The sequence below is a fragment of the Urtica dioica genome, chromosome 10 (genome assembly GCF_054948205.1).
Source record: "Urtica dioica subsp. dioica isolate 48M chromosome 10, U.dioica_male_clone48M_v1_H2, whole genome shotgun sequence".
Taxonomy (NCBI): domain Eukaryota; kingdom Viridiplantae; phylum Streptophyta; class Magnoliopsida; order Rosales; family Urticaceae; genus Urtica; species Urtica dioica.
This window is the reverse complement of record NC_142765.1, coordinates 3,004,723-3,028,033: the sequence shown is the minus strand read 5'-3', so window position 1 is coordinate 3,028,033 and position 23,311 is coordinate 3,004,723. Positions and strand designations below refer to the sequence as shown.

Sequence of the window (23,311 nt, the reverse complement as noted above, 5' to 3'; positions counted from 1 at the left end):
CAACGGATTGCGTGCCTTACTCATGGAGAGCCACCAACTTCACAACCAATGAATTTGTCAAGGAAGAACATAATGACGGTCCAAGTCAGTTGCCAAATTCTTCCACAGGTAATAAGAATGAGATGTACTTATATTCTTAAATGAAAAATGTTATGTTATATGTATTATAACCGTTGAATGCAATAGGTAGCACATAAGATATATACCTCGGGAATGAGTTTGAGTCCGAGAAACAGATGAAACAAGAGATTCATGTTTTTGCTCTAAAAAATAATTTCAAGTTTAGAGTGAAATCGTCTTCGAAAAAGAGATGGTATGTCATATGCAAAAATGAGATGTGCTCTTGGAAGCTGAGGGGTGTTGTGCAGTGGTCTGATATGTGGTAGATTACGTTGTACGAGAGTAGACATTCTTGCGCGCGTGTGGTTCGAATAGAAGGACATAGAGGAGCTACACCTTGGGTTATTGGGCACGTCTTTAAAGATAAGTACAGTATTAGCTCTATGCATGAGTATTCGGCACATAACGTAAGAGAGGAAGTCAAGACAAGATAGGGTGTTGACATCTCGTACTTGAAATCTTGGAGAACCAGGGAGAAAGCAATTTCATACGTAAAGGTTATGCCAGAAGAATCTTATAAGAAGTTACCATCTTGGCTATACATGTTGGAGCAGAAGAACCCTGGGACTCTGACTGCGTTTGTGAAAGATGGCGATAGATTCAAGTACGTGTTCTTTTCTATTGAGGCGTGTCATAGAGGATTCAAGTCTTGTCGACCGGTGATATCATTAGATGGTTCATTTTTTAAGACAAAATACGGTGGACAATTGCTATGCGCAATTACGATGGATGCTAATTCACAATTATATCCACTTGCATTCGGGGTAGTAGATAACGAGTGTCATGCTTTGTGGATTTGGTTTTTGATATCGGTGAAGACATTGAAGAGTTGGCGTTCATATCCGATCGACATGTCAGCATCATACATGGTCTCGAGGTGATATTCCATGGTATCCCTCACGGAGCATGCTACCATCATCTAAAACTAAATGTCCAACATAAGTTCAAGACCGATCATTGTGGCATTGAACTGAAAGCGCCGCTTATGCTTTCAATAAGACCGCTTTCGAAGCTCATTTTCGGCAATTGAGAAGGAAAGATGTCGAGATGGCTAAGTATCTCAAGGAAATCGGTTTTGATCAGTGGGCAAGAGCATTTTTCCCTGGGAAACGGTAAAACACAAACTCTTCATTTTGTCATTACAAGTGTTTTAACTAGATATAAAATGTCGCTAATATGTAACTGTTTGTATAGGTACGATATAATGACAAGTAATAATGTAGAAAGCTTCAACAATAAGACGATGAATGCTAGAACGTTTCCCATTACCACGTTGCTTGAGTTTATTAGATTCACACTTCAAACATGGTTTTTTGATCGAGAAGAAATGGCTAGGAAATGTGATACAAGACTGTCCCCGAAGTTTCAAGACAATCTCGCTGATCTAAACGGGAAGGCACAATTCGTCAATACCTATGGACTCGGTATGTATAAATGTCATGTTAAAGACGAGATAAGTGACTTTGATGTTGATTTGTTGAGAAAGACATGCACGTGCGGGCTACCACAACTACTTGGAATCCCGTGCAAGCATGCCATTGCATCTGCACAACACAGGAGTGTCGACATCTATTCTTTGTGCAGTCCTTTCTATTCGAATGAGACATGGATTGAGATGTACAAGGAATCCATATATCCTGTTGGGAATGAAGATCAGTGGAACGTTCCGGATGACATAAAGAACATGAAGGTGTCGGAACCAATTGAAAAGAAACAAGCCGGTCGACCGAAGAAAAGTTAACAAGGAAGGCGGAGGGTCAATCGATACCCGTCGCAAGACGAAAAAGTTGTTATTCACCGCAAATGTGGTGGTATGGGCCATAACAGGAAGGCATGCACTTGGAGAGAGTGAAAACATTTATCTTTTATTTTGTTTGTTTTGAATTTATAACGTTTGTATTTTTATGTTGACAACTTTTATACGTGTGTTGTTGAATATTTGTAGTTTAATGTGAAGTTCATGTTTATGTATATGTTTATGTTTTTATTTATATTTACTATTTATTATTTAATTTCATAGCGAACATTAAAATAACTTTTTAAAATATTTAATGACATAAAAATATCCAAATATTTAATGTCAATACACATAAAAAACTTTAACATCAATACACATCATCGCGCTTCTAATGGGAAAAATAAGTCGGTCGACCATTTCTTCCTGAACGTCCTCATGTTCTCGCTTAGAAGTGTATCGAACCCCGCCTCAACAAGGATGTGCTCCACATACTTGATTGCGAACATCCCGCAATCACCACTGAAAGACAAAACCACCAAATTTATACACAAAAACTCTTAATCTTGTTGTTATTCAAATTGCGTACTTTGTCACACATTGTGGCACGGTTTGGTCGACTAGCCATAGGAACGGTGGAAGTCGAATTTGGCCGCCATCTAGCTCTCGCTCCGCCCTTGGATGCTCGCTGAACATCCCCGACTCGGTCATAACCGCCGGTAACGCTCGACTCTAATGCTACGTTAACATAATAATGTTATAATAATGTAAGATAATAAACATTAAGTTCAGTAGAGTATTTTAAATTGTACTAACCTCCATCATCGTGTTGAAATCAACTGAATTGTGTTGCATATGCACAATATCTTTCTGGAAATCCAAGACGGTTATGGTCCACTCTTAGAGATCGACCCGAAACGTGAACCAATGCATGTTCTTGAAGTTGACGACATACAAAATCTCTCACGCTCTAGTCCATGGAATGACTTGGGAATCTCTGCAGCCAGTCATCGGGTCCAACACGACTCTGTGATCCCATTCTACGAGCTCCACCTTTGTGCCTTGTTCAGCGGGTCAAGATGGACTCTTCTTTTGAGCAGATGAAATGAATGAGGGGCAAGTCAGACTTTTCCTGAAGTGGGACGAGAAGTACAATGGCGAAAATGTTGGTCAAAATATTTGGTAAATAATAAGAGAACTCTTCTTGGCGGATGACGTGGCAAAAGGAAATCTTGTCTCTAATTTTCACGTGCAATTCCATCAGGTGGAAAACGGAATTGAGCAAGTCTTGATTTGGGCTTGGTAATGCTTTTGTTGTGGGTCCCCTTTGATTTTCACTTGCAATTCCATCAGGCGGCAAACGAAATTGAGCAAGTCTTGATTTGGGCTTGGTAATGCTTTTGTTGTGGGTACCCTTTGATTTTCACTTGCAATTCCATCAGGCCGAAAAAGGCATTGAGCAAGTCTTGATTTGGGCTTGGTAATGCTTTTCTTGTGGGTCCCCTTTGATTTTCACTTGCAATTCCATCAGCCGTAAAACGACATTGAGCAAGTCTTGATTTGGGCTTGGTAATGCTTTTGTTGTGGATCCCCTTTGATTTTCACTTGCAATTCCATCGGGCGGAAAATGGCATTGAGCAAGTCTTGATTTGGGCTTGATAATGATTTTGTTGTGGGTCCCTTTTTGACGTGTGTTTCAAATTATTATTGCCTATTAACAATTTCTTGTGTTGTGGGAAATTAAATTATGACTCAAATATATGTATGGACACGAGATTGTAAGAAAAATCTATTTTAATGTTGTCCAACAAAACAATACACCTCTATTTGCATAGAATTAAAAATATTACACATAAAACCATTAGTTTCGGCAATACTATTATTTTATATGAACAATTCTACCATCTAACACAATTTTCAGGCTTCGTATATGAGAGAGAGAGAGAGAGAGTCGAGGATCTATGAGAGAGATAGAGTCGATAGATTTTTTTTTTTTATCGGGAACAGAAAATGGTGTTTTTTTTTTCTTCTGGAAAACAGAAGACGGTGTTTAAGTCAAAGGATAACATGGATGGAATGTTTTGGGATTAGGTACGGGTCAATATGTCTGTCGTACGAGATTATATATATAAATTTATATTTTTTATATATTTTTTTAAGGAACTTAGATAGATTTATTTTGTTGCTTCTTTTTTTATTTAAGAAGTTATATTTATTTTGTTGCTAAAACATAATGATAATATCTATCGGTATATAATTCGGCAATTGGTGGAGCTTCTCTGTTGAATTTATAAAATGCTATATTTATTGTGTCATCGGTATAGGCGTTAGATCCATGAGAAGAAAAAGAGTTCGTAGTTCGCATTTCTCATCAGAGATTTGAAACCCACACTTTAGAAGATTTGAAATATGAAAAACTTATGTACCGACTTATGGCAACAAAACTAAAGTGCGTAACGCCAAAAAAGATATTGATTATCTACCGACTTAGGGTTATGGTAACAAAACTAAAGTGCGTAACGCCAAAAAAGATATTGATTATCTACCGACTTAGGGTTATGGTAACAAAACTAAAGTGCGTAACGCCAAAAGATATTGATTAGTTTTTGTTGATGTCTAAAAATAGATTCAACAATTGTCTCGATGATTGTATAATCTATAACAAATTAAATACAAAAACCGGGTTTTTCTTATACTAAACGAATCTCAATACAAGAAGTTTTTCAATAAGAATCTTGTTTGTGTCTATAGAATGCCGACCCCATTGCTCTCTCCTCTCCTCTTTTTATATCTTCCCTATGTAGGTTGATCAGACCCACGTTCTATGTCAGTTATTTAGTAACTGCAAAATAACTTCCATTCAGTTATTTTGCGGTTTCTTTTGTGCTTACGTGGCCAAGTAAGCGTTATCTTGACGTCTGTTATTGTGCCGAGAAGCTTTGCTTTTATTAGACTTAATCGGCATTGAAGCTTAACTTATGCTTCATTGCGTTTCTCATGTTTAAAATAACTATGATCGATATTTTATTTTTCTGTTCGGCATTATTGATATTCCAATTATAACACTGCCCCCCCAGTTTCTTAGCGTTCTTGAATGATTGAGAAACTTTTATTCGGAATTTAATGAAACACAGAAACTGTGAAAATTTGAAGTTTTAAAATTTCAAAACATTTCAATTCGTTGGCGTTATGGATTGTCAGTTCAAAATTGACCGTTAGATCAATTAGTTTATTGATTTATGAACGATCCACGACGTTGGTTTTCGAAGCTTCTTGAAGACGTTTCACTTGCGTCGATTCAAATTCTGTCGATTCAAATTCACTGACTATATATAAGTAATTCACTCATTTTTTTACTTTTACATTTTTACGACGCTTTGACTCTCGTCATTTTTCTTTCAGAAGTCAGTCGGTCTTTTCGGGAGGATTCGGCATTATATCACTCGGTTAGTAACTTTATACGTGTAATTTCTTAAAATACCGACTCGCCTTAGAAAATCTTCCGAATGCGTGAGGATTTTAAAACTTAATTCGTCTTCTCGAATCCTGTAGGACAAATCATGTCAACTGGTTCTGATCCTTTTTTGGGTTCTGCGGCTTTGGATATTAATGAATTAAGCCGAGGGGAAGTTGTTTCATCTAAAATTTGAGAACAAATCCAAATTTCTAGCGGGGATTCCAGTTTGAATTCTAGTTCTTCGGACTCTTCGGATTTTTCAGTAGATAAAGTCGACCAAAACCCTTCCATTCCTATCGAACCTATTATTTCTTTCTCCGAGGACGATGAGGTGGACGACCAGACTTATGAGACTTATACCGAGGAAGTCTTGGAAAGGAAACCTTCAGAATTTTCCTCTAAATGGCTTTCTTCGGTCGCTTCCGAAAAATATCTTACTAGCTTTAGGAAGAAAGTATCAATTGATCCGAGAATAGAATTAATAGCCCCCCAGGAAAAAGAATTTCAACATGCTCCTCCCCAGGGACTTGTAGCTTTTAATCCGTCTATTCTGAGGGTAATATTCGGCCTTCCTCTTCACCATTTCATAGAAAAAGTTTTATGGGGTTCCAACTTAGCTCCGACACAGTTAAACCCAAATGTGTATATGATCATGATATGTGTGATAATACTGTGGAGAAAATATTTGGATCGGGATCCCTCACCAGCTGTTATAAAACATTTTTATAAGTTCAAGTTGAATCCCGGTTGTAATGGTTGGTACAACCTGACCACCAAAAATAGGAAATTTCAGTTGATTCCAGACCTGCCGAGTAGTTGCAAGAAATGGAAGGAGAAATTCTTTTTTGTTCGATTGTCCGATTTACCATATACTAGATATCCCATTCCTACCACATACTCGACTTTTGAGCGACTGTACTGAAGGTCTGATTTAGATGAAGTAGATTGTATTACGGATCTGCCGGCTTCTTCTCGCTCGTTTATTACATTATGGTCGGAAGATAATATTTCTAGATATTTATAGGCTTTTCATACTGCCAATCCTTGTTCATATTGTAATTTCTTTGTGGTTTCATGATGAACTCTTAGTCGATATAGACTTTACTTTTTTTTTATATTTTGTAGAAATGGGTAAGACTCCTGTGTTGCCTGTTAATTTCACTTTGCCAAAAGGTTTCAAGCCTCCGAGCATGCGGTCGAACAAGAGAAGTGCAGGCGCATCTTCGAGCAGCGAGACTTTACCAAAAAGGTCGAAGAAATATTGCGAGGTTCAGATGACTGATTCTCCTCAAGTCCAATCCCCTCGGTGAAAGAAACAGAAGTGCCGGAAGTTACAGCTCCAGACCATTTGACTTCAGTTTTTAATTTCATGATGAAGGCGCCGGCTATGAAAGATCCGGCTAACATAGACTCTCTTAGTAAAGTTGTCTGAGCAGCTCGCCTTACCGACTGCCTTTCTTTGGTAAGTACCTTAATTTGTTTTAATTTTAACTAAGTTATTTAGATACTAATAACGTTATTAAACAGGCCGTTGCCGATTTCTCTTATTTGTCATCGGAACTAATCAATGGCCTCTTAGACCGAGAGAAGTTGTCCGAGGACTTAAAGAAAGTTCAGGCTAGCCATGGGGATCTTTTGTCTAAAGTCAAAATTTTGGAGAAGAATGTCGAGGATGCGGAGGGTAAATTTAGGGTGGCCGAAGACAAGTTAAGGTGGCCGAAGACACGAGGGCCAAGATGAGAGGCTTGTGGAAAGATGCGAAGGTCCCTATGCATAAGAAAATTGACGAAACCGTTGATTCTTTTAAAGCATCCGAAGAATTTCAGGAGGAGGTTGACAAATATTATTATCTTGGTCGGGTGAAGACTGTGGAGCGCTTGAAGGCCAAAAATCCAAGTTTGGATGTATCCGACCTAGATGATGCCGAGACATCCCAAGAGACCGATTCTCATTCGTCCGACCCACAATCTCTTAAAGTTGAAAAGCCTGTGCTTTCTTTGGAACCAAATGAGGAGCAACCGGTTGAGAAAAAATGACTATGTATCTTTCGACTCTTTTTTTTTTGTTATTCCTTATCATTTTGGAACAAACATCCGTGGCTCGGATTTTAACAGCCTCTTGTACCTGAATCTTTTCTTTTTTGTTTTTGAGACAAATGTCCGTGGCTCGGATTTTAACAGCCTTTTATCGTATTTTTTGTTTAGTAAAACTGACAAAGTTCTTTTTCTTTTATTTTTTAAAAGATGGAACTTTTAAAGATAAATATCCCATTCTGCAACTAATAATTTCAGTGGGATATTAATTTCAAGAATAATGAATAATTCGAAATAGGTATAATCATGCGAGGTCTGCCTATCTTGGCGACTTCACATGACTTGGCTGTAAGCCTTGATTGAAATAAAATTATGTTTGGCACGTCGCCTACATACACAAATTAGCCTAATGGCTTTTAACTTAAAATAAGTCTTTACAGTAAACTTGGTCATATACCTTGATTGAAATAACACAAATTATGGGAAGAAACGGATGAGGTGCTCAGCATTCCAAGAATGTTTGTCTTCCTTTCCACCCCGACTTAGCCTATACGCGCCGTTGTTGAGCGTTGAGATGACCGTATATGGGCCTTCCCAATTTGGGCCGAGCACTCCATCTGTTGGGTTTTTTGTGTGCATAAATATTTTCTTCAGCACTTTGTCGCCTACGTTGAATCCCCTTGATCGGACAGACCTGTTAAAACAGCGCGCGATCCTAGCTTGATTAGACAAGTTGTGTTCTTTGGCCTTTTCTCTTTTTTATTCTAAGAAATCGAGATTAGCTCTAAGGTTAATGTTATTTACCTCTTCGGCATAATTTTCCCAAGCAGGAGTATTTATGCCGATGTCTACTGGGATCATTGCTTCAGTATCGAATGCCATCGAGAAGGGAGTTTCTCCTGTGGAAGAATGTTTTGAAGTTCTGTATCCCCACAAAACTCCTGGCAATTCGTCAACCCATGCGCCTTTGAAGTCTCCCAGCCTTGTTTTCAAACCGTGCTTGATGGATTTGTTCACAGCTTCTACTAGTCCATTAGCATGTGGTCTGATCGGCGTAGAAAACGCTTTGTTGATCCCATATTTCTCGCAGAATGATTTGAATGGCTTGCAATCAAATTGAGTCCCGTGATCAGAAATTATTTTCTTGGGAATTCCGAATCGGGTGATAATATTTTTCCATACAAATGATTCTAGCTTCTTTTTGGTGATACATGCGAGGGGTTTTGGCTTCCACCCATTTGGTGAAATAGTCGATGACTACGACTGCGTATTTACAGCTTCCTTTCCCCGTCGGCATTGGCCCGATTAAGTCGATTCCCCATTCTGCAAATGGTACTGAGCAAACAATGTTGATGAGGTTAGTAGGTGGCTTTCTTGGTATATTAGCAAATTTTTGACACGTTTCGCATTCGCGAACATACTTCTTAGCATCAGCCTTTACTGTATGCCAGTAAATACCTTGTCTCACTATTTTCTGAGCTAGAGCCATACCACCATTATGGTTTCCACATATCCCTTCATGTACTTCTTTCATCACATATTTGCCATCGTCACCATCGACGCATTTCATGAGGGGGGTGGAAAATCCTCTTTTGTAAAGTGAGTCTCCTTGCAAGATATAACGAGCAGACTTGTGTTTCAGATTTTTGGCTTCAGCTTTGTCTGTTGGAAGGATATTAAATTTGAGAAATTGAATGATGGGCGTCATCCAAGACTCATTTTCTTCAACTATGTAGACATCGGCATTGTCGATGCTTGGAAGAGTGATATTTATGATTCTCTGTTCTAGAGTATCATTGGCTGAACTTGCTCCCAATTTTGCTAGATCATCAGCTTTAGTGTTATTTTCTCTCGGAATTTGTTTGAATTCCACATTCTCAAAAAATTCGGCCAGTGTTCTTGCTTTGGTGGCATACTGAATCATGCTCGCCCCTCTAACCTGAAATTCATTCGTGATTTGGTTAATTACCAGTTGAGAGTCCAAGTAGACTATTATTTTTCGTACTCCGCAAAATTTTGCTAGTTCTAGCCCATGTATAACAGCTTTATATTCAGCCTCGTTATTTGAAGCTTTAAATTTAAAACGTAGTGAAAGTCTTACTTGAAAACCATCTTTGGTTGACAAGACAATCCCCGCGCCAGAACCCTGGATATTTGTTGCACCGTCGACATAAAATTCCCAGGTGGGAGTTTTTATTGGTCGGTATGTGAATTATGCCAAGAAGTCGGCAACTGCATGCCCTTTGATGGCCGGTATTGGTTCATAACTGACATCGTATTGTGTGAGTTCTATCGACCATTTCATTAATCGACCTGAAGTATCCGGCTTTTGGAGCACTTGGCGAAAGGGGAAATTGGTAAGTACTTTTATTGGATGCGCCATGAATTATTGCCGAAGTTTTCGGGAAGCTGTAACTAAAGCTAAAGCTAATTTTTCCAACTCCGGGTATCTTGTTTCTGCATCTTCCATGCGTTGGCTTGTGTAGTATACCGGCAATTGTACTGTTCCTTCATTCTTTATTAGGGCCGAACTTACAGCATGCTCGGACACTGCCAGGTAAATGTTGAGTAGTTCCCCTTGTTGGACTTTCACCACTTGAGGCGGCCATGCAAGATATTCTTTCAATTTTTTGAAGTCTTCGTTGCATTCTTCGGTCCATTCAAAATTTTTTAAGCCTCTGAGACGATCAAAAAATTTAACGCTTTTATCAGTAGCTCGTGAGATAAATCTTCCCAGCACCGTGATGGATCCAGTCAACTTCTGAACTTCTTTAACGCTTCTTGGTGGCTTCATGTCTATGAGAGCTCGGATTTTGGCCGGATTGGCTTCAATCCCCCTTTCATTAACTATATATCCGAGAAATTTTCCTGTAGAAACGCCAAAGATGCATTTTAGCGGATTAAGTTTCATACGAAAATTTCTTAAAATGTCGAATGCTTCTTTTAAGTTCGCAATATGGTTGGCTGCCTTTTCACTTTTTACTAGTAAATCATCTATATATGCTTTCATCGTTTTTACCAGTTGGTCATCAAACATTAAGTCGACTAGTCTTTGATAAGTAGCTCCTGCATTTTTTTGACCGAATGACATTACGGTATAACAATATAGACCCCGATCGGTTAAAAATGCAGTGTGGTCTTCATCTGGACCGTACATTGGGATTTGATTGTATCCCGAATAAGCGTCCATAAAGCTTAAAAGTTCATGTCCCGCCGTAGCGTCGACCAACTGGTCTATTCTGGGCATTGCGAACGAATCTTTTGGACATGCCTTATTTAAATCGGTGAAATCTACACAAGTTCTCCATTTCCCGTTTGGTTTTTTAACTAACACGGGATTGGAAAGCCAAATAGGATATTTAGTTTCTCTAATTGACCCGTTTGAAATAAGTTTCTCAACTTCTTCTTTTAATGTTGTGTATCTATCAACGTTCATTGGTCTTCTTTTTTGTCTAATTGGCCTTGCTTTTGGATCAATATTTAGTCTATGACAAGCGTGGATGAGATTTATCCCTATCATGTCTGACTGTTTCCAGGCAAACACATCTAAATTTTTTGCTAAAAGGGAGATCAGTTCAGTTTTAATACCTTTGTTTGAGAATTTGCCAATTTGCAGACTCTTCTCGGGTTGAGAATTGTCTGGAATGACCGACTCTACGTCGTCGCCAGGACCAACATAATTCTTATTCGGTAGACGTGGGTCCAAGTCGTTTTTTATCATCATTACTGGATGTCCACATTTATCATGACTATTTTTTAAGTAGTCCGAATAGCAACTTCTAGCGATCTTTTGATCTCCCCTTGCTACTCCAACGCCATGCTTCATTGGGAATGTGCAAGTTAAAAAATTTACCGGTGTTATGGAACCAAGCTCTTGCCAGGTTGGCCTTCCGATTACTGCATTAAAAGCCGATGAACCAGGCGCCACGACCCAACTAGCGCTGGCTGTAGCTGTATTGGCATTTTCCCCAATAGTAAGTGGAAGCGAGATTACGCTGTTTGGCATGACGGCGTCCCCGGTGAAACTGTAAAGTTGTGTTGGAGATGGAGCGAGTAGACTGGTTTTTAAACCCATTTTGTCAAAGGTATCCCCATACAAAATGTCGACCGAGCTACCGTTGTCTATTAGTATTCTGCCGACCACATGATTTCTGATTGTTGCTTTGATTACAATCGGATCGTTGTGTGGAAACTGAACCCATTTTCCATCCTCGTCAGAAAACTTAATTTCTTCCTTTTCAATTTTGGATAATTTGCCTGGTCTGGCATTTGATGTGAACATTACCCAGGAGGAATATGCGTCCGCTTCTCTGATGTAGCTTTTTTGTGCCCTTCGGGACGTGTCGGCTATATGTGGTCCTCCTGCTATTATGGCAATCTCGTTTTATGGTTTTTCATCTTTTTCTCCGCTTTGCCCAGGATCCTGTTTTCGGTATTTTTGCAACCTTCCTCTTCTAATCAAGGCTTCTATAGCCTCCTTCAAATTGAAGCAATCAGAAGTGTTGTGGCCGATATCCCGATGGAAAGCGCAATACTTAGTTCGATCTCTTTTTGCGATGTATTTCTTTATCCTTGCAGGCTTCGGGAATTCTTCTTGATGTTCGGTCAATGCGTAGACCTGATCAATTCCCATAGTCAGTGGCTGATAGCTACTATACTAACTCGCGAAAGGCTTGCTTGGGATTTGGTTTCGATTTGTCTTCGAGTGTCTGCCATCGTCCCTGCGTTTCGTGTCAATGTTTCGATCGTGCCTTTGCCGACCATCCTGCCCGGAATGATCACCTTTGTATTCATTGTTTGTGGAGCCTTTTGACTTCCCAAACGATTCCTCCACAAATTTGGCTTCTTCGGCATTAATATACTTTTGAGCTTTTAGGAGAAATTCGTTGTAATCTTTCGGACCTTTTTTCTGCGGAGACCACCAGAACGCCGAATCAGTACGCAGTCCTGATGTAATGCTCGATAGTTTAAAATCTTCATTCATGAGGTCGTCCACCAAGATTGCCTGTTCAGAATAACGGTTGATGTAATCTTTCAAAGATTCATCTGACCGGTACCGAATAGAAAAGAATCGCTCCTTGGGTGTCCTTCCTGCCCGAGATCCGACGAACTGATCCATAAAGATTTCGCACATCTGTTTCTACGACCCGATTGAGTTTGGTCTTAACTTTCGATACCACTTCTTAGCTTATTTGCGGGCTTGCGCCTTATAAGGCCATCCATGATTTGTATGTATCAAGGTGATCTCCTGGATCGGATCTGCCATCATAAGGTGGGATGCTTGGCATTTTAAAGCCATGATGTGGGAGATGTTCTAATACCTTCGAGGTGAAAGGGGAAGCGAAGTCTTCACCCTTAAATTGTCTTTTTTGTCCCAATGCAACTTTCTCTATTCGGCGTTCAAGCCTTTGGAAATTGGACTGGTCAGTATTCTTTGATTCCTCAGTGTCCGATTCTAATCGTGATGTCCGGGCATTTTTCGATTTAGCCTTCTTTGGCTGTGGATCTTCGTCAGACGGCTGGAACCTATCTTCGAAGTATCAAGCGGGTAAGTCGGAACTGCCAGTGTTTTCACTGCGCCTTTCCTTTTCGTATCTGCCCCTGACATGTTTTTTATTCTTCTTAGACTTTTCTTCAGCATATTCGACTTCTTTCCCTGCCCTATGGTGGGATCTGTCGTCCTATGGGGTCACAATTTCGCTTCGAATGGAGACCCTTTTGGATTTGAGTTGTTCTTCCAAAGCCTTATTTTTTTTTCTCTATGAGAGTGAGACGTTCTTGCATCTCACGAAAGATCTCATGAAGAGAGGATTGTGGAAGCATCTCTTCCATTTTTTCAGTCGTCAAAGGAAGCGTCCTGTTGTGGTGTTCGATTTGCTCTCGTTCGTCGCCCTGAGGATTGCCTTCCACATTTGACCCTGGTTGCGCCGACGAACTCGCCATTGGTTTGAAAACCTCCCCTCCTTCTAGCGCCAAACGTTTGATGTCTAAAAATAGATTCAACAATTGTATCGATGATTGTATAACCTGTAACAAATTAAATACAAAGACCGGATTTTTCTTATACTAGACGAATCTCAGTACAAGAAGTTTTTCAATAAGAATCTTGTTTGTGTCTATAGAATGCCGTCCCCATTGCTCTCTCCTCTCCTCTTTTTATATCTTCCCTATGTAGGTTGATCAGACCCACGTTCTATGTCAGTTATTTAGTAACTGCAAAATAACTTACATTCAGTTATTTTGCGGTTTCTTTTGTGCTTACGTGGCCAAGTAAGCGTTATCTTGACGTCTGTTATTGTGCCGAGAAGCTTTTATTAGACTTAATCGGCATTGAAGCTTAACTTATGCTTCATTGCGTTTCTCATGTTTAAAATACCTATGATCGGTATTTTATTTTTCTGTTTGGCATTATTGATATTCCGATTATAACAATTTTAGAGGTAGTCCAAATCTTTGAGAACTGACAGTTAGTAATATAACACGGTAACCTATATGGCATAACTTAGTTTAGGGTAATATAACCTAAAAATGGCATAGAAAATCTACTTCTAGTCTAAGTGTAGGCCATATGGTTGAAAAAGATTCCTATTAATAATGTTTATATATATATATATATATATATATATATATATATATATATATATATATATATTATGAAGAATTGACACTAATAATACTATCTCAATGCCACTTACCAAATTTAGCCCAAAACCAAAAAATTGACACATGTAGTACCTAGGCCATTATGTAAAGACTATTATACCCGCATAATTCTTTTAAAGGTATGCAAACTCATCTTCCTAGTTATTCTCCATCTTTTTCCAAAAAAAAAACCTTTCGTCTTTTCTCTCTCTCTCTCTCTCTCTCTCTCTCTCTCTCTCTCTCACGATCCCCCATTATTTCTCGCTCAAAAAAATCGCGCACGTTCTCTTCCAGTTCGCACCTCTTTGTTTCTCGCTCAAAAAAATTAGCCGCGACCACCTATCGCCCATTCTCTCTCGCACGTTCTCTTTCTTTCTCGTTCAAATAACTCGGCCGATCTCTTTGTTGGAATTTTGAAGTTTTCACGATAAATCGGTGAAGGAGAAGAAGAGACAACAGCCGTGTGTTAATCTTCATATCGAGGTAAAGGGAAAAACTCTATTTACTTCTCAAAATTGATTATTGAAAACTCTATTAAACCCTAAAATTGATTGAAAACTCTATTTAACCTCAGATTCATTGATTTAGGGTTTCGGGCTCAATTTTTTTTTGGGTGTTTGTGTGTATTTATGATTGGGCGAGTGTGTGTTTGTGTGTATGTGTGTATTTATCCTCAGATTCAGGCTCGTGTGTGTATTTGTGTCACTCTGTAGTGTTTGGCCGAGTATGTGTTGTATTTGGCCGAGTATGTGTTTGTGTCACTGTGTAGTGTTTGGCCGAGTATGTGTTTGGACGCGTATGTGTTTGTGTGTATTTGTGTTTTGGCGAGTGTGTGTTTGTGTGTATCTGTGTGTGTTTCGGGCTCGTTTGTATATTTGGTTGAACAATGTTTGTGTTTAGGCGAGTGTGTGTTTCGGGGTCTTTTGTATTTGTGTGTATTTGGTTGAACAATGTTTGTGTGTATTTGTGTGTTATTGCATGAATTATTCTTGCATGTTTGTGTGTGTTTGATTGAATTTCGGTAGGTTTTTGTGTTTGTTTGCATGTTTGTGTGTGTTTGATTGAATCTCGGTAGGGTTTTTGTGTTTGTTGCATGTTTGTGTGTGTTTGATTGAATCTCGGTAGGTTTTATCGTCACTTAGTCTACAAACCCATTTGGATCTTGGTTCGTGACATATTGGTAACGAACTGGTTGAGTTCGTGACCGATGTGTCACGAGCTCGCTGACTTCGTGACATATGTGTCACGGACTGACCCATTTCGTGACACTTCTGTCACGAAGTGGGTGACTTCGTGACACAACTGTCACGGAGTCAGCGAGTTCGTGACACATCGATCACGAACGCAACCATTGTCCGTGACAGATGTGTCACGGAGTGAATCACTTCGTGACACATTTGTCACGGAGTGTATTCATTCGTCAGCCGGCTTACTTTGTTATTTTGCTCATGGGTAAATATTTTAATTCTTAATTTTACATTCTTAATGACACATTTTAATTAAAGCATGCGTTTTTTGTTCCTTCAGAAATGATTGTGGCATGTTTATGATCAAGATTGCTGAGTTTTTGGCGCATGACATTCCATTGTCTAATTTGAAACAGGAGGACATGCTCATGTATCGACAGAAGATGACCACCGAATTATACCGACACAGAGCGCTAAAACTACACATGCGTGGAAATGTCAATGTTGAGGCTACTTATAATTATGTGTTTATGATTGTACGTATGTGTTTATAACTTTATATATGTGTGTTTAGAACTTTATGTATTGTCTTGACATTAATTTCTTAGTTTAGAATTTTATGTATTGTTTCAAAATTAATTTATGTGTCACAAAGTGACCTCATTTCGTGACAGTTGTGTTTTATAAACCATTCTTAACAATAAACTCAATATCACGGACTGAGATCACTTCGTGACACATGAGGTGAAATATCACAATTCCAATATCACATTACACAGGCGAGTCAAACAAAAGTCAAACCAAATCAAATGTAATTTCATTTTTTAAACCATTCAATACATCTTCGACTCATTTGAAAAATAACACAATACCTATGAATAAAACAACAACAACAGCATTTTAATCTTGAATAATTCAGATAGAATCAGTTGTTCCAATTCATTGGCTTCAGTTGGTTCTTCGTGTTTAAAGTCTTCATCGACAAAAGACGGTATCTGGTTTTCCAATGAATTTATCTTCCTTAGTAGCCCTGGAATGATTTGAATCGATCTTGGGCACATAGGTGGGTCAATCCATTCTAAAAAGCCGCATCCATTGAATTCCTTTATCTGTCACAACCCTAAATCAAAGAATATTTATTTACAAAATCTTAAAAAAAATAGAAACATTTCCTTATTTATAAGATTTCTAGACGGTTTCTAGGATAACGAGAAACATATTTAAACCTTATACTCGGGGCATCCATAGAATCGTCTTCCAGGGTTACCAGCAGTCCAGGAAGTTCGTTCAACTCCATTTAGACCACACGAACATGAAGGAGGAGGTCGTCGACGCTCGGTACCACCTCCTATATTTCCTGAAACGCGCGGCTTCCGACGTATTGACGAACTGCAATCACTCGACTCCATCGTGATTGTATCAACATTAATTGTTATTTAATTATGAAAGAATAGAATAAAAAACATCAACAACATGGTAAAATTGTTATTTCCAGTTAGTGACACTAGTGTCACGAACTGGATTCACTTCGTGACACCCTGGAAAAATCGGGAAGTGTCACGATCTGGATTCACTTTGTGACACTAGTGTCACAAACTGATTCACTTCGTGACACCCTGGAAAAATCGGGAATTCAACGAAAAACACCATTTTGACAAACAAATCACACTCAAACACAATGGAACCTATTTCAACATGAATCAAAACAATTAAACATGTTCTTGTATGTTAAAGATAGGAAGAACTTACCAAAATTTGTTTGAAGAATTTTGGATCTTTGATTTGAACGAAGATGAGCTTGGATCTTTAATATTGAACAACCACTTTTGATTTTCAGAAAACAAACTTCAAGCTTGGGTTTTAGATAAGTTTATCATTATTACATTGAGAGTTGAGTTTCAAATGGGTTTTAGAGGAAGAAGAAGAGATTCCGGCGACAACGTGTGCAACGTGTGCAGATTCCGGCGAGGAAGAAGAAGAAAAACGTTAGGTTTCAAATGAGTTTCAGAGGAAGAAGAAGAAAAACGTTGGGTTTCAAATTTTAGCGTGAGAAGTTCCTGAATAGGGGTTGAGTGTGTATTGAATAGGGTTGGAGGTAGTTGGGTCAACATTTATTTCTCTCACCAAATTTAGTATTAGTTTTGTCAATTTTTTTGTTTTGAGCTAAATATGGTAAATGACATGGAGATAGTATTATTTGTGTCAATTCCCTATATATATATATATATATATATATATATATATATATATATATATATATATCAGTAGTACTTTTTCAAAGAGTGATAGGTGCAGAAATTTTTAATTATTTTTAGATACACTTAATCTGTACTTAAATTAATTAAGAGAGTTAATATATCCTCACTCAGGGCACACTTTTTTTTTTTTTTTAGGGGACGGCACACTTGATATATCTTTTTTTTTACTAAAAAATTAAATAAATACTAAAAGAGCGAAGGTTTTCGCAAATCAAACTCTTTTGGTATTTTATCTCAAACGGTTAAGAGTGGTTGATTTCAGCCACGAAATCAAGAACAAATATGTGAATATCAACCATTGATAGTTTCCAAAATTGAAGAAATATAATTTTATGTCAACACTAAAATTAAAAAAAAAAAAAAAAAACACACACACACACACAAGCAGATGCTGCTTTTGTGCAACTTCAAAATAAAATGGGTATCTTTTGATTTTGTGCCTTGTGGGGATGAGGAAATAAATTTTTACGTGCCTTAATTGTTATGGGTATTTTGGGTGGACTTTTATTCATGAAGCCCGCGCATAGGCTTGTGTGTGCGTTGGTAAATTGTAGCTCACGTGTGTATTAGGCCCGTGCACGGTCCGGTCCGGTCCAAAACCGGCCAAAAAACCAGACCGGACCGCTCAAAACGGTCCAAGAAAATCCAAACTGGACCGAACAAAAAAACTGTAAAAACCGGATCGGACCGTTTTGAATCGTGTAGACCGGATCGGACCGTTTTGAACTGTTTAGACCGGACCAGACCGTTTTGAACCGTTTTACATAATTAAAATTAAAAAAACCATTAATTTTCCACCAAAACAAAAACATATAGTCATGTACGAGAGGGAAATACATGCACAAATGTCTAATTTGGCTAATTGGACATTAATTTATTTATTTTTATTTTTTTTTAAATAAACCGGTCCGGTTTAACGGTTTTTTTTTAAAAAAAAACCGGACCGGACCGTTTGAAGTGAGTAGACCGGACCGGGAAAAAAACCGTTTTAAACCGGACCGACGGTCTAAAAATCACCGGTTCGGTCCGGTGTACGGTTTTTTTGCGTCGCCCTAGTGTGTATATTATATTATGGGTTCAATATTAATAAAGATATATCATATTGGATAATTAAATAAAACGTAATTTATTAATAAAATAGATAGATCATGTTGGGTTTAATATGTGAATATCAATTGGGCCAAATCAGGTCGGTTTTTTATTTATTTATTTATTTTTTTTTTATCTCAAATCCGAGAGAGGTTCGGGTTGAAACTGTTAAATAGTTAACGTTTCAAATTTTTTTGTTTAAATAGTCAATTATGATGATGTGGCAATTAAATCAAATTTTTACTTCTAATTTTACCCTTTTATTTTTTTATTTTCGAAATTAAAAATATAATAAATGGAAAATCAAATTAATATATTTATTTTGGGATCTTCTTTCACTACTACAAATGTTGGATTACACAACGGATATTCCACAACGGAACACAGTACTGTTGTGGAATCTATATGCTTCCACAACGGTACAGTTGTACCGTTGTGGAATGTCCGGGATACGACAACGGGTCACTGTCCCGTTGTGAAAAGTCACTACAAGAAATATGACATTTAGCTACGAAACTATTAGCGACGACTTAATCGTCGCTAATATATCGTCGCTAATCATGCTTTTAGCGACGAAATTATCGTCGCTAATTATTTGGTGCCAAAACTTTTAATGTTTGGTGGCAAAGATAATTAGCGACGATAATTTCGTCGCTAATTATTTCTTGTCGTCGCTAAGTTCGCGGGAATATATTTAGCGACGATAATGTCGTCGCTAAATTGTTTTGAATTCATTTAGCGACGATAATATCGTTTCTAATAATTTCGAATTAATTTAGACTTTTAACGAATTTTAAAGAGGGAAAAATCCCTCCAATTTAATTAAAACGAAATGAATTAGTGACGATATTATCGTCGCTAAATCATTTTAAATTTTGACGAATTTTGAAGAGGGAAAAATCCCTCCAATTTAATTAAAACGAAATGATTTAGCGACGATTAAATCGTCGCTAAATATGTAGGAAAACTATTAGCGACGAGTTAATCGTCGCTAAATGCCTGGTTATGAACTGAAATGGTAAGTTCATTTAGCTACGAAAGTTAACCATTTAGCGACGATTTTATCGTCGGTAAATGCTTTAAATACCAGGCCGCGTATCAGTTTCCCCCATTTCATTTCGCGACCTAAATCCGATTTTCCTCATCTTCTCCGCCGAATTCTCGCCCATTTCCTCCTCTCCCGCCGTCCGCCGTGTGCCGTCCTCCGCCGTGTGCCGCCGACGCCGTCCTCGTCCTCACCGGTTAGTCTCTCTCTCCTCACTTATCTCTCTCCTCACATCTCTCTCTCCTCACTTTTCTCTCTCTCCTGCCTACAGCGTCTCCGCCGTTCCTCGGCCGCTCCGCCGTCCTCGTCCTCCCCGGTCCGGCTCTTCCTCCGCCTGCACGGTAAGTTTTATATATATATATATATATATATATATATATATATATATATATTAGTTATAAATATAAAGGAATTAGTTATATTTACATAATTTAGTATAAATTTTTATATTTACATAATAAGTTATATATTAGTTATAAATATTTATATATTAGGTATAAATATTTAAATTAGTTTTATTTACATAAATATTTAAATTAGTTATAAATTTTTATATTAGGTATAAATATTTAAATTAGTTATGAATATTTATATTAGGTATAAATATTTAAATTAGTTATAAATATTTGTATTAGGTATAAATATTTAAATTAGTTATAAATATTTGTATTAGGTATAAATATTTAAATTAGTTATAAATATTTATATTATGAAATTGAATTTTGTTTGTATTAGTAGATTAGAGATTATTAAATTAAGAAATGTAATTTTGTTAGGATTAGAGGATTTAAAATTGTTTATTTTTGTATAGTTGGCCTCGACGTGTCGGAGATAAAATACTGTTTGTCGCTCTGCATCGAATTTTGTCCGATTCTTTAAAGGTAACAAATTTAAATTAATGAATTAGTTTAACAAAAATTAATTAGTTTCCTAATTAAAATTGAGTAGGTGAAATTATGTAAAACCGATTAGGTAGTTTATGTGAAATTAAATAGAATCGTATTTAATTTTTATTACAAATGAATAAAAATGTGAAATTAATTAGTTGGTTATGGATTTAAAAATGATTAAAAATGTGAAATTAATTAGTTGGTATGGATTATGTATTTTAATAATCGAACCATTGAGGTTGGATTTATTGTTAGTTTTAGGATGTTTCTATGCAGGTTTTAAAGTTAAAGGCTTGATGCCGGGTTGATAAGGTTATAGGGGAGGTTCTGCCGAAATTTCGGTAGGATCGTGAAATTATAAAATAAAATCTGAAAACTACTAAATTTTAAAATGTTGAGTCTTTAGGTAAAATGAGTTATCCAAATAGGAATTGGATAATCGAGGACCAACGTCTAAGCGTTGAGTTTGTGGCTGGCATGACAGAGTTCATGGCAATGACCCGACAACACGTAAACATCGAAGGACGAGTTAAGTGTCCATGCAAGAGGTGTAACAACGTGTTGATGAAAAAAATTCCTAATATAGAGAATCATCTCTTTATCAGAGGATTTAAGAGGAATTACACGAGATGGATCTTTCACGGGGAGGAAGAAGATGACGTAATGCAATATCACTAGTACAAAAAACATCATTGGGTGCGACTTTTTTCGCACCTAAAAGTCAAAAGTCGCACCCAATGATACCTTTAGGTGCGACTTAGTCGCACCCGAAAGTTCGCACCTAAAGGTGATGGGTGCGAAAAGTCGCACCCGATGGTCATGACTTTTAGGTGCGGTTTTCCGCACCCAAATTCGCACCCATAAGTCAGAAAAGATGTGCGAAAAAGTCCGCGGGAAGGCTATTGGGTGCGACTTTCCGCACTCAAAGGCCTACCCGCCAAACCTTTGGGTGCGATTAGTCGCACCCATTGGCCTACCCGCCAAATGTTTGGGTGCGACAAGTCGCACCCAATAGCCTTCCCGCCATTATGTGACGGGGAATGTTGACCGTTGGGTGCGACTATTCGCACCCAAAGGTCTACCCGCCAAATTTTCGGGTGCGGATAGTCGCACCCGATAGTTTTTTTTTTCGTTTTTTTTTGGTTTATTATGCTTATAAATTCTATGATTATAATCAAATAATACTTACTAAATAGTTTATTAATTAGAAAATTCATTAATTAATATTCATAATAATAATAAAAACTAAACATTTGTTGTTCGATTACAATAATTATTATAATGTACGACAAATAATTAAAAAAAATGTTCATTCTTTTCCCTTTCCTTTTCCTCGGTTTGTAAACCACTCCTTGAATGTTTTACTCCCTCTTCCGCCAAATCTTCCTTCGGAACTGCTGCTACCTCCTCGTGCACTGCCGCTCGTACGCTCTCGCTGGAATTCTGCTGAAGCTGGCGGCGTCGTCTGAGCATCTGCCATTGAAACTGATGGCGGCGTTGCCTGAGGCGACGGGTGCATTTCAGGCGACGGCGTCGTCTGAGGCATCCGTGGCAACATGCCGGGCGACATCCGACGCATCTGTGGCATCGTGCCGGACGACATCTGAGGCAAGGGCGAAAACTGCTTCGTGAACGCGAACAGTTGTCGCTGCATCTCCTCCATCTGCTGTTGTTGGGCTCGCCGCATCTCATCCATAGCGAGTTGTTGTGCTGCCACCTGAGCTTGGAGCTCGCCAACCACTGGATCTGGAACGCGGCGCCGCGACGAGCCTGAGCCTGACGACGAGCGCTCGTCCTGAGCTTGAGCAATAGCCCAAGATGATCTCGGGACCGCTGGACCTATTCCAACGTACCAATCTTGACGGTTCCCGAGAATTTCTAGCATCGCGTGCTCCTCTGCGTCGTCCTGGTTAAAGACTACGCCTTGCTCTTCTGCTTGTCGCTGAAGATCCGCCAGTAGAGTAACTATCCGCGCCTTTACACATAAGAAAAGTTATTAAAAATTAATTATTATGTAAGTAACGTAATCGTAATTATCACATATGACTTACATGTGCTCGTCTCGCCCAATCTGTCGTCCATTCACCTTTTCTATTATGGTGTTTTTGCTCCCACGTCGTTAACGCGGAGCCCAAAGTCCCATCATCCTTACTCTGCAATTGTTATGAAAATATAAGTATTGAATTTATTTCAAATTAAGTATTTCAAAATTAGAATAACTTACGTTCAAATGACGATGAGCCAAGAAAGAAAGAGATCCTTGAGTCGACCTCGTCTTCTTCTTCTTCGAATTCTCCTTGTTGCGATTAGACTTTTTCTGCAAATAATTAATTTTGTCAATATTCAATCTGATAAAGATATTGTGATTTATTACAATCATACATTACGTACCTTCCAATCGTTAGTTGCGAACTCGTCTACCACCGCCTTAGCGTTTTCTTTGCTCCCACAAAACTCCAACCTGAACTTCTCTGATAGCTTGGACTTCTGGTTGCGTCGCCTGATCTTGGCATTCCGAATGATAGCCTGATCAATCGTATTCTGATAGCAATCCGCAGGCAGATCCTCGCTGGTGTCAGGATCTGTGTACACAAATCTGAACTCGGAATGAAGTGCGCTCAAAATAGCAGCCAACGTCTGGGGCGTCACTTCACTCCAATCGAGAGTCGTAGGCGGGATATGTGCTTTCACCAAAGCACCGAGGCGGTTGTTAAATAGTCCAACCTTTTTATTTTCTTTCCTTATCTCTTGATAGAATGTTTGGTTTATTGGGTCCCACTTGACCACCTTCGCACCCGGTACACCCTGTGTTGCGCGCGCCGACGTCGAGCCGGTTGTTGGTCCCCTTGATTTCT

At 38.4% G+C, this 23,311-nt stretch overlaps 1 protein-coding gene and 1 long non-coding RNA gene across 2 annotated transcripts; one reads left to right on the top strand and one right to left on the bottom strand.

Annotated features, from left to right (window-relative positions):
• The first annotated feature begins 620 nt into the window (after positions 1 to 620).
• On the top strand, positions 621 to 1,861 carry LOC149383061 (uncharacterized). The gene is made up of 3 exons (XM_089627670.1): positions 621 to 724; positions 1,098 to 1,232; positions 1,315 to 1,861. Exons 1-3 carry the CDS (start codon positions 621 to 623, stop codon positions 1,859 to 1,861), a joined length of 786 nt encoding a protein of 261 aa, XP_089483796.1.
• Positions 1,862 to 22,300: 20,439 nt separating this feature from the next.
• LOC149383060 (uncharacterized) lies at positions 22,301 to 22,781 on the bottom strand. Its single transcript, XR_016301703.1, has 3 exons — positions 22,681 to 22,781; positions 22,508 to 22,609; positions 22,301 to 22,431 (listed from the first exon to the last, which is right to left on the bottom strand). It is a non-coding gene; the product is annotated as an uncharacterized LOC149383060 (long non-coding RNA).
• Between the last annotated feature and the right edge of the window lie 530 nt (positions 22,782 to 23,311).